The sequence below is a fragment of the Anolis carolinensis genome, unplaced genomic scaffold (assembly GCF_035594765.1).
Source record: "Anolis carolinensis isolate JA03-04 unplaced genomic scaffold, rAnoCar3.1.pri scaffold_13, whole genome shotgun sequence".
Taxonomy (NCBI): Eukaryota; Metazoa; Chordata; class Lepidosauria; order Squamata; family Dactyloidae; genus Anolis; species Anolis carolinensis.
This window is the reverse complement of record NW_026943824.1, coordinates 15,882,384-15,894,949: the sequence shown is the minus strand read 5'-3', so window position 1 is coordinate 15,894,949 and position 12,566 is coordinate 15,882,384. Positions and strand designations below refer to the sequence as shown.

Here is a 12,566-nt window from a genome sequence, read left to right as displayed (position 1 = left end):
GAACGCAGAACGAAGAGACACTCAGAGACGTTGGTAAAACTATTTACAAAGTTTTACTGTATGCAGCAATAATCAACACAAACAGACTTGCAGATGACAGACGAACACAGGACTGCTCTGTTCTCCAGCAGAACTTGTCTCGAACTCTAGGCAGACAGAACTCAACTGAACTGACGTAATCGGTATGCACAAACACTTGTGTCTGGATACTCCCTAGTTCCAGCCACACATCAAGGTCATCATAGCTTCTTGGCAATTAACTCTTTCCACACTATGGTACATTCTGGATGATTTAATCAGTTGCAATACAAACGTGGCACAAATTGCATTTAAACACTATCAATACACAAATCCCACATTAACATGCTCTCCTGACATTTCACCCACATCAAAACGTCAGGAGAGAATACTTCTGGAACATGGACGTACAGCCCGGAAAACACACAACCACCCTGTGATTCCGGCCATGAAAGCCATTGACAACACGCCAGATACTATAGTTTTTCCCAAAGTCTCGGGCATGCTATCACATCTCTCCCGTAATAATGTTGTTGCATTTTAATACACTTTCCCCATGTTGTTATGATATGCTCGGGCTGTGGCGCAGGCTGGAGAGCAGCTGCAATGAATCACTGCAATGAATCACTCTGACCAGGAGGTCATGAGTTCGAGGCCCGCTCGGAGCCTATGTTTGTCTTGTCTTTGTCCTATGCTAAAAGGCATTGAATGTTTGCCTACATGTGTAATGTGATCCACCCTGAGTCCCCTTCGGGGTGAAAAGGGCGGAATATAAATGCTGTAAATAAATAAATAAAAATAAATGATAGAGCCAGAAACAAAACCAGTATTGCATAGTGTTATATTTTATTTCCTCTCTTTTTCAAAGGTCGCTAGATAGGAAACCGCAGAGACCCGTGTTAGGAAAGTCACGGACTCTTCCCAGCATCCCACAGTCTCCGGTCCTGAGTCGGATTCCTCTTCTGGATTCCAAGCTGTACAGGAGAGACATGCCAGAGCCGGCCCAGCACCGGACCCTCTCGGCTCCCGATTATGAGAAGGGATGCACCGTGCCCTCTTCAGGTAAGCCTTCCATAGTGTAAATGCACCAAGAGAAGGGTGTGAACCTTGGGAAACTATGACTCCCAGGACTGCACGGTATGGAGGCATGGCATAATAATAATAATAATAATAATAATAATAATAATAATAATAATAATAATAATAATGTCATTTAAATTTAAATTTAAATTTAAATTTAAAATTAAAATGGCATTTAAAATGCAGACTGTGCACGGAAACTGACGAAACCATTGATCATATCCTCAGCTGCTGTAAGAAAATCGCACAGACAGACTACAAACAGAGGCACAACTATGTGGCCCAAATGATTCATTGGATCTTATGCCTCAAGTACCACCTCCCAGCAGCAAAGAACTGGTGGGATCACAAACCTGCAAAAGTATTGGAAAATGAGCACACAAAGATACTGTGGGACTTCCGAATCCAGACTGACAAAGTTCTGGAACACAACACATCAGACATCACAGTTGTGGAAAAGAAAAAGGTTTGGCTCATTGATGTTGCCATCCCAGGTGACAGTCGCATTGACGAAAAACAACAGGAAAAACTCAGCCTCTGTCAGGATCTCAAGATTGAACTTCAAAGACTCTGGCAGAAACCAGTGCAGGTGGTCCCGGTGGTGATGGGCACATTGGGTGCCATGCCAAAAGGTCTCAGCCGGCATTTGGAAACAATAGACATTGACAAAATTACGATCTGCAAACTGCAAAAGGCCACCCTACTGGGATCTGCACGCATCATCCGAAAATACATCACACAGTCCTAGACACTTGGGAAGAGTTCGACTTGAGGTTTTGTGAAACGAAATCCAGCATGTCTATCTTGTTTGCTGTGTCATAATAAAATAATAATAATAATAATAATAATAATAATAATAATAATAATAATAATAATAGAGTTAGAAGGAACCCCAAAGGCCATATAGTCTAACTCCTTGTCATGCAGGAAAAGCACAATCAAAGCACTCCTGACAGATGACCATCCAACCTGAATAATAATACTAATAATAATAGAGTTGGAAGGGACCCCAAAGGACACATAGTCCAACCCCCTGCCATGCAGGAAAAGCACAATCAAAACACTCCCAACATATGATCATCCCATCTCAATAATAATAATAATAATAATAATAATAAGAGTTGGAAGGGACCCCAAAGGCTATATAGTCCAACCCCCTGCCATGCAGGAAAAGCACAATCAAAGCACTCCCAACAGATGACCATCCCACCTCAATAATAATAATAATAAAATAATAATAATAATAATAATAATAATAATAATAATAATAATAATAATAATAATAATAATGTGCCAAAAGATCTCAGCCGACATTTGGAAACAATAGACATTGACAAAATCACCATCTGCCAACTGCAAAAGGCCACCCTACTGGGATCTGCACACATCATCAGAAAATACATCACACAGTCCTAGACACTTGGGAAGTGTTCGACTTGTGGTTTTGCGAAACGAAATCCAGCATATCTATCTTGTTTGCTGTGCCATACAACGTTGTTGTGTTGATAATAATAATAATAATAATAATAATAATAATAATAATAATAATAATAATAATAATAGAGTTGGAAGGGACCCCAAAGGCCATATGGTCCAACCCCCTGCCATGTAGGAAAAGCACAATCAAAGCATTCCTGACAGATGGCCACCCAGCCTCAGTTTCAAAGCCTTCCTTTACAAATATCCAAATGCCAGCCTCCATTTTTTTGGGCAAATTTCCCATTGTTTTCTCCTTAAATACCATTGGTTACTTGGCCATTTGAATATATATTCTAATAGTTTTTTCTTTCCAGTTCTTGATAAGTAACTTTTTTTCCCCTTCCAAGATTTTGCTATTGTTAATCTCACAGCAACAAAGTTATATTGATAGATTTCTTCCATCTCTTTTGCTGATTCCCTTCTGACACTTTTCTGGGTTTTATTTAACCTTCTTGGTAGTCATTTTGTTTGTTTCTTTAACTATCTAGCAACACAGATATCTCTATATAGTACAAAACAAAAGATGTGAACTCTAGTAACAACAAGAGAAATACTCATAGAAATGGTTCTAACGACTCAATGAAAAAATTGATTTCACCTGTTTTCTGAAACAAGCCTTGACTTTAAATGTTTCCTACCATGTGTGCTCACTCACTTATTATGTATGTTACTTACTATCATGTGCTCACTCTTGAAAGCCTTGCAATAGAGCCAATTCCATACAACAGATAAGGTAAGTAAGTAACTATATTCATGCAATCTTGTTCTTTGTAAACTTTTTTGTAAACTTTGTAAACTTTTTAAACCAGTAACATTATTATTGACTGCAGTTGGGTGCTTCTCTAGCATATTTATTCTGTTGTAAATATTCAAGTAAATATTGACTTTTTGAACTCGAGTAACAACCAAAAATAAAACAACATAAGTTTGTCTGGACTAGAAACCTCCCTCAAGAGGGAGAATTCACAACAAGTTTCTACACTTGGTCTTGTACTTTGTTATCTACCATTAAGTGATAATATGTTATTTTGATGGTCGAGCAACATTAAACTAGTGGTTACACATTTATAATTATTGTTATTATTATAGAAGCACCATCAAAGCCCCCCTGACAGATGGCCACCTATCCTCTGCTCAAGAGCCTCCATCAGCAGAATTATTATTATCAATTATTGTTATCATTATTATCTATTATTATTATTATTATTATTATTATTGACAAAACAACATTGTATGACACAGCAAACAAGATAGATATGCTGGATTTTGTATGACAAAATCACAAGTCGAACACTTCCCAAGTGTCTAGGACTGTGTGATGTATTTTCGGATGATGCACGCAGATCCCAGTAGGGTGGCCTTTTGCAGTTGGCAGATTGTAATTTTGTCAATGCCTATTGTTTCCAAATGCCGGCTGAGATCTTTTGGCACAGCACCCAATGTGCCCATCACCACCGGGACCACCTGCACTGGTTTCTGCCAGAGTCTTTGAAGTTCAATCTTGAGGTCCTGAGAGCGGCTGAGTTTTTCCTGTTGTTTTTCGTCAATGCGACTGTCACCTGGGATGGCGACATCAATGATCCAAACCTTTTTCTTTTCCACAACTGTGATGTCTGGTGTGTTGTGTTCCAGAACTTTGTCAGTCTGGATTCGGAAGTCCCACAGTATCTTTGCATGTTCATTTTCCAATACTTTTGCAGGTTTGTGATCCCACCAGTTCTTTGCTGCTGGGAGGTGGTACTTGAGGCATAAGTTCCAATGAATCATTTGGGCCACATAGTTGTGCCTCTGTTTTTAGTCTGTCTGTTCAATTTTCTTACAGCAGCTGAGGATATGATCAATGGTTTCGTCAGTTTCCTTGCACAGTCTGCATTTTGGGTCATCAGCTGATTTTTCGATCTAGGCCTTAATTGCATTTGTTCTGATGGCTTGCTCCTGGGCTGCAAGGATCAGGCCTTCTGTCTTATTATTATTATTATTATTATTATTATTATTATTATTATTATTATTATTATTTTATTATTACTATTATTTATTGACACACCACCAAGCCCCCCCCCCAAAACAGATGGCCCCCAAACAGATGGCCACCCAGCCTCTGCTCAAGAACCTTCTCCACCAGACTCCGAGGCAGGTAGTTCCACTGTTGAACAGCTCTGACTTTGGTCAGGAAGTTCTTCCGAATGTTCAGGTGGGATCTCCTTTCCCATCAGGTTTGAAGCCAGTATACCAATCCACAGAATTATTGCGGCCATTTACTTGTGGTTCGGTGTCTTCCTTTCAATGTGATGTCTGCATCTGCTCCCTCTCTCTTGCTCAGGAGCGGCCTGGCAGCTGGAAGAGGATGGTGCAGCGCATGGCAGGGATCCCCATGCGCTTCAGCCCCGGCTGTGCACGGCTGTCGAGGAGGCGCCCTTCCGCTCCCTGAGAGCACACTCGTACTACATGAGGAAAAGCCTCTCCGTGGACGACCACCTGGGCTCCCTCCACCCCACCGAAACCAAGACCGAGCGAGTCAAGACCAAACTCCGGCGGCAATTTGTGAGTAGTACCTAATGGCTGTAGCCTCAACTCCACTACTGTATTCTCCTGTGAATAAGACCGGGTCTTATATTCTTTCTTGCTCCTTATTTTGATCTTGCTTTTCGTGGGACGCAGTTTGTTTATTCCTGTTCCACAATCTGCATTTATTCAAATACACTGCAATATCATTTACTGATTTCTAATTATATATTAGTACAGTAGAGTCTCACTTATCCAACACTCGCTTATCCAACATTCTGGATTATCCAACGCATTTTTGTAGTCAATGTTTTCAATATATCATGATATTTTGATGCTAAATTCATAAATACAGTAATTACTACATAGCATTACTGTGTATTGAACTACTTTTGCTGCCAAATTTGTTGTCTAACATGATGTTTTGGTGCTTAATTTGTAAAATCATAACCTAATTTGATGTTTAATAGGCTTCTCCTTAATCCCTCCTTATTATCCAACATATTCGCTTATCCAACATTCTGCCGGCCCGTTTATGTTGGATAAGTGAGACTCTACTGTACTTAGCTGTGCCCAGCCACGCGTTGCTGTGGCTTATGGGAATGCTTTGTTGGCCAGGTGGAATAGCCTTGCAGCCTCCTTGGATATTTCAATTGGCCTTTGGTGAGACAGTCATTAGAAATTCAGCTCCAGATGGTATTAATAATCTATCCTGCATTTTATTAGGTCCTTACCTTCTATGCACTTTAATTCATCTTTTATTTTTGCATTGCTGCCTCAGTTTCCCCATCTATGGAGATGATAGAACTGTGCCTGGTGGTTGACTGATATTACTATCTATGCTATAATCTCATTTTATATTGTACTAGTTGTGCTGGCCACGCATTGCTGTGGCTTATGGGAATGCTTTGTTGGCCAGGTGGAATAGCAGTGAATAGCCTTGCAGCCTCAAAAGCCTGAACCCTAGCTGTACCCCATTCTGGCTGAGAGGGTTGCTAGGAGACAAAGTGGGCGGGGCCTAAAGGGGGCAGGGCCTAAAGGGGGCAGGGCCTACCCTTCTGAACAGCAACCAGGGTTGAAAACGGCTCTGTTAATGTGGGATTTGTGTATTGATAGCGTTTAAATGCAATTTGTGTCGTGCGTGTATTGCAACTGATTGTATCATCCAGTGTGTACCATAGTCTGGAAAGAGTTAATTACTAAGAAGCTGTGTTGTTTATTAGCTGTGCCCGGCCACGCGTTGCTGTGGCTAAGTATGGTGGTATGGGAAATAAAGTATTGAGGTGTTGGTGGCAGTTAAGGTACAGGTTAAAGGTTTCCCCCTGACATTAAGTCCCCTGACATGGGGCTCATCTCCATTTCTAAGCCGAAGAGCCGGCGTTGTCCATAGACACCTATAAGGTCATGTGGCTTGCATAACTGCATGGAGCGCCGTTACCTTCTTGCTGGAGCAGTACCTATTCATCTACTCTCATTTGCATGTTTTCGAACTTCTGGGTTGGCAGAAGCTGGGACTTTAGATAATCTGGCCTAGTGAAGCCTAACTCTGCCTGTCCCCTGGGCTGAGTCGGTTGCTAGGAGACCAAGTGGGCGGAGCTTAGCCTTCTAACTGGCAGCAATTGGATAAAAACAATTATTCCTCTCCCTCTAATTAGGACTTTCTTTTTCTTTTCTTTTTGTTGTATGAATCTAGAGCCGTGGATGATGGGTTGTGTTGTCAAATTTCGAGGTTGGGGGGCCTGTAGTTTTGTTGTTTTGTCCGCTGCCCTGATGCCATAACTTTTTTATATATATAGATGTTCAGTAGTTGTCATCACAAACCAGCAAACCACAAACTTTGCTAGGTCTTATTTTCATGGGATGTCTTGTTTTCCCATAAGTTTTGTTTTCATCATTTTACACCAACAGGTAAGTTTAGTTTCTCCTGCTACTGATAAACGTGTCCGTTCAGCTGACAGTCTTAATTGTGGCTTATTTTCGAGATAGAACTTATATTACGAGAATCCTGGAAAATCATGCTAGGGTTTATTTTCCAGTGCTGCATCTGTTGCCTATAAAGCATTTCGAATCACCGTGTAACCTCCCAAATCTATAATATCGTAGCTTAAAGGATGTCACCTCTGCACCCTGAATATTGCCCTGGATGCATGCAACATGCCAATATACCATATATACTCGAGTATAAGCCAACCCGAATATAAGCCGAGGCACCTAATTTTACCTTAAAAATGCGTTTTTATAGTCAATGCATTTTTATAGCCAATGCATTTTTATAGTCAATGTTTTCAATATATCGTGATATTTTGGTGCTAAATTCGTAAATACAGTAATTACTACATAGCATTACTGCGTATTGAACTACTTTTTCTGTCAAATTTGTTGTATAACATGATGTTTTGGTGCTTAATTTGTAAAATCATAACCTAATTTGATGTTTAATAGGCTTTTCCTTAATCCCTCCTTATTATCCAAGATATTCGCTTATCCAAGCTTCTGCCGGCCTGTTTAGCTTGGATAAGTGAGACTCTATTGTATTAAATATAATATTACTAATAATACTACCATATAGTGATATAGTACAATATAGTAATTTAATAGGGATACGAGGTGGTTCATGAATTCCATTGAAACAGTAATGGGTTCTCATCTCCCACTTTTTGAGTGACACCTGATCTGATGAATGATAGCTACACCTCCCTCATTACTAGCCTTGGGAGTGTAATGACGGGATCCGATATCCCTCGATTGAAAGGCGAGGCTGCCTTCGCTAGAGTTGTTATTAAATATGCAAAAGTGCGTGGAAATAAAAGGAAAGGAGACGAGGAAGCAAAGGAGGCTTTGCTGCAAACGTGAGTGTGTGTTTAGAGAGAAGAAAGAAGAACTCGGGTGATAAAACAACACATCTCTTTTGTAGGTAACTTTACTATTTCCCCCCTTTAGTAGCTCTTACGTGTTTTCATGCTGCTACTTGATACCTTTCTGATATGCTCAAACCCAACTATCATTTTCAATGTTTCCAAGAGTATCTATCATTTGGGATAACCGTCCTAAAATATTATAACACAATTGCCGTATATACTCAAGTATAAGCCGACTGGAATATAAGCTGAGGCACCTAATATTACCACAAAAAAACTGGGAAAACTTATTGACTTGAGTATAAGCTGAGGGTGGTAAATTTCAGAAATAAAAACAGATACCAATACAATTACATGAATTGAGGCATCCGTAGGTTAAATGTTTTTGAATATTTACGTAAAGCTCAAATTTAAGGTAAGACTGTCCAGCTCTGATCAAATCCTTCTTCTCATCTTCTTCAGTGTCAATGTGCTTATGTATCCTTTTAATAATAATAATAATAGAGTAAAATAATACACATAATACACATAATAATAATAATAATAATAATAATAATAATAAAAAATACAGGAAAATAATACATGTAATAATAAATAGAGTAAAATAATAAATGCAATAATAATAATAATAATAATAATAATGATAATAATACTGTAAAATAATTACCGTATATACTGTCCAACTCTGATCAAATCATTCTCATCTTCTTCAATGTCAATGTGCTTATGTATCCTTTTAATAATAATAATAATAATAGAGTAAAATAATACACGTAATAATCAGGTCAGAATGAGCTTCAACTTGGGTAGAAAAACTTGGACAAAAAGTGCATGCAGTTCACTCAATAAACTAACTTTTGTGGCTTCGGAGACAGAAGAAGAAAAAAGAAACAATGGAAATCATTGCAGTGTTAGATATTTGTCAAGAACGCGGGAAGGAGGACAATAGAGATCCAGTTGCTGTCTCTCGCTGTGTGTAAAATATACAATAGGTTACAGTGATTTTTTGCTCTGCTGTCCTGGATATAATTCTGAATTATCTTGCTGAGCTTCTCGCCATCGGAGGTCTTTATGCGACGGCCCTTTTCCCAGCGTGTGTGCTTTCGCGATGTCAACTTCGCAAGCCTTTCGGCTGATCGAGCCTCGATACCTCGGAAATTTCCTGACTTATGGGATAAACAAAACAGCCTGATGCCGGAAATCAAGTGGAGAATTAGCTATTTTTAGCAGCCTCTTTGTTGTGTCTCGCAGGTGCATTATAGCACATTGCTGTGAATTACATCGGTTGGTCCTGATGCGCAAGTGAATGGAAGGAGACAGAAACAGGGATTAGGAGCCACGTTCTTTTGGACGCTCCCAATGAGTGTGAATTTGAAGAAGTTTCTTTGCTGGGCAAAGAAAAAAGAGTACCCTTTAAAGCTCATTGATTTATTTTTCCTTGGGATTTCAAGTGGAGTGTTATTCCTCAGATGCCTTGATATTTAGATCCTGAAATTAAACCATTAGAAGGTTTCTTGCCAACATAATAATAATAATAATAATAATAATAATAATAATAATAATAATTCATTGTCCCCTCTGCTTTTCATTATTGACATGATCCCTCTGTCAACAATTGACTACTAAAAGGCCTTTGACTCACTCCCACACAGCTGGATCATCAAGTGCCTGGATGCCATTGGGATTAGTAAAAACGTTGGCACCTTCATTGAAAACATGATGGAGCACTGGAAAACTGAACTGTTTGTTGGAAATGAAAGCTATGGACTTGTCAACATCAGAAGAGGAATTTTCCAGGGAGATTCATTGTCCCCTCTGCTTTTCATTATTGCCATGATCCCTCTGTCAACAATCTTACAAAAAACAAATCTCGGCTATCAAACATCTAAGAAATCTCACAAAATTTCGCATCTGATGTACATGGATGACCTGAAGCTGTATGGGAAAACGGAAACTGAAATCCAGTCTCTGACCAACACTGTCCGAATTTTTAGCACTGATATCAGCATGGAGTTTGGCTTGGACAAATGTTCGACAGTGGCATTGAAGAAGGGAAAAATCATTGAAAGTGAGGGCATAAATATGCCTAATGGCCAAATGATCAAGTGTCACCAGCCAGAGGCCTATAAATATCTGGGCATATTACAGCTGGACAACATCAAGCATGAACATGTGAAAACTGTGGTCAACAAAGAATACACACAAAGGGTCAGAAAAATTCTCAAAAGCAAGCTCAATGGAGGCAATACCATCAAGGCCATAAACACCTGGGCCATACCTGTCATAAGATATACTGCTGGCATCATAAACTGGACACAGATGGAACTGGACAATTTGGACAGAAAAACAAGAAAACTCATGACCATTCATCATTCACTGCACCCTCGCAGTGATGTTGACCGGCTATATCTGCCTAGAAGATCAGGGGGCAGAGGACTCTTACAAGTAAAACAAGCAGTCAAAGAAGAAGAACATGCCCTGGCAGAATATGTAAAGCAAAGTGAAGAACCTGCTTTGATTGAAGTCAAAAATCAGAAACTCCTCAAAGCACAGCAGACAAAAAACCAGTACAAGAAAACCGCACTACAAACTAGAGCTGACAGCTGGCACAACAAAACATTGCATGGAAAGTTCCTTGACAAAATTGAAGGAAAAGCTGATAAGGAGAAGACCTGGCTCTGGCTCACGAATGGGACCCTGAAGAAGGAGACAGAAGGCCTGATCCTTGCAGCCCAGGAGCAAGACATCAGAACAAAGGCAATTCAGGCCAAGATTGAAAAATCAGCTGTTGACCCAAAATGCAGACTGTGCAAGGAAACCGAAGAAACCATTGATCATATCCTCAGCTGCTGTAAGAAAATTGCACAGACAGACTACAAACAGAGGCACAACTATGTGGCCCAAATGATCCATTGGAACTTATGCCTCAAGTACCACCTCCCAGCAGCAAAGAACTGGTGGGATCACAAACCTGCAAAAGTATTGGAAAATGAGCACACAAAGATACTGTGGGACTTCCGAATCCAGACTGACAAAGTTCTGGAACACAACACACCAGACATCACAGTTGTGGAAAAGAAAAAGGTTTGGCTCATTGATGTTGCCATCCCAGGTGACAGTCGCATTGATGAAAAACAACAGGAAAAACTCAGCCACTATCAGGACCTCAAGATTGAAGTGCAAAGTGTTCGACTTGTGATTTTGTGATACGAAATCTAGCATATCTATCTTGTTTGCTGTGTCATAAAATAATAATAATAATAATAATAATAATAATAATAATAATAATAATAATAATACACTTGGGAAGTGTCCGACTTGTGATTTTGTGATACGAAATCCAGCACGTCTATCTTGTTTGCTGTGTCATAATAAAATAATAATAATAATAATAATAATAATAATAATAATAATAATAAATCACACAGTCCTAGATGCTTGGGAAGTGTTTGACTTGTGATTTTGTGATATGAAATCCAGCATGTCTATCTTGTTTGCTGTGTCATAAAATAATAATAATAATAATAATAATAATAATAATAATAATAATATGCCTCCAGTGGCACAGTGTGTTAAAGCTCTGAGCTGCTGAACTTACAGCTGGCATTCGGAAATAATGGATAGGAATGAAAACTGACCAAAGTACCCGAGATGGTCTGTATAGGGAGATGCGATTTGACAAATAGCCTGGGTTGTATGTTTTTTAGCCCTCCTTCTTATAATCTACATGGTTTCTTGGAGACACAGACAGAAATAAAAACCCTTGAAAAACCAGGCAACCGTTGGCGTGTGATTACGGGTGACGGGAGCAAGTGTCTTCAAAAGTCAGGCAGACGGTATATGAGAAGAATATGAAGATAAGATGAGAGACTGGCCAAGGAGGTTGTTCTGACTTCGGAAATACCTCTGAATCTCACAGATCAAAGCAGGACCGGCAGGCTGTGTTGTACTTGCTGTTGTGAATGACAAAGACAAATATCGAGAATAGTGGCCCAATTTATAACTCCTCAGGGGACACCGTGCAAGCAATCCTCTCGGCCCCTGTGATATTTCGCAGCACGCTGAGAGCAAGCGGGGAGAGAAATTTGTTTTTCTTTCAGAAGATGCCACGCTGACCGTTTGTTTTCCTTCCCTTTGAAAGTTGTGTGCAAACCGGAGGAAGAAAGTAACACCTCAGTGACACCTCTGTATCTGAATATTTAAAAGACTGTGGAGAAATCTGCAATTTCTAAAACCATTTTGGAATAAGCCAGAGCACGGTTTTATTGTATTAATCCCCAGTGTTATTTTAACATCTATGCGAAACCACTGGGAGAGATCACTCAGAGTTTTGGAGTTCGGTATGATCTGTATGCGGATGATGCTGAACTCTATGACTCTTTAGGAAGCCGTCCTGCACCTGAACCACTGCCTGAGGTCGGCAGTGGACTGGATGAGAGCAAATAAATTGTGGCTTGATCCAGATAAGACGGAGGTATTGCTGGTCTTGCGTAAGAATCATAGAATAGTAGAGTTTGAAGAGACCACATGGGCCATCCAGTCCAACCCCTTTCTGCCATGAAACAGGAAATCGCATTCAAAGCACCCCTGACAGATGGCCATCCAGCCTCTGCTTAAAAGCCTCCAAAG

At 39.8% G+C, this 12,566-nt stretch overlaps 1 protein-coding gene across 1 annotated transcript in view; it reads left to right on the top strand.

The window, feature by feature from the left end:
* Nucleotides 1-12,566, top strand: part of LOC103281463 (ankyrin repeat and fibronectin type-III domain-containing protein 1) — a 292,661-nt gene that overhangs the window by 24,371 nt on the left and 255,724 nt on the right. Inside the window, exons 3-4 of the mRNA XM_062964550.1 lie at nt 887-1,080; nt 4,898-5,118. Coding sequence (XP_062820620.1) covers nt 887-1,080; nt 4,898-5,118 — 415 coding nt within the window. The remainder of the gene's footprint in view (nt 1-886; nt 1,081-4,897; nt 5,119-12,566) is intronic.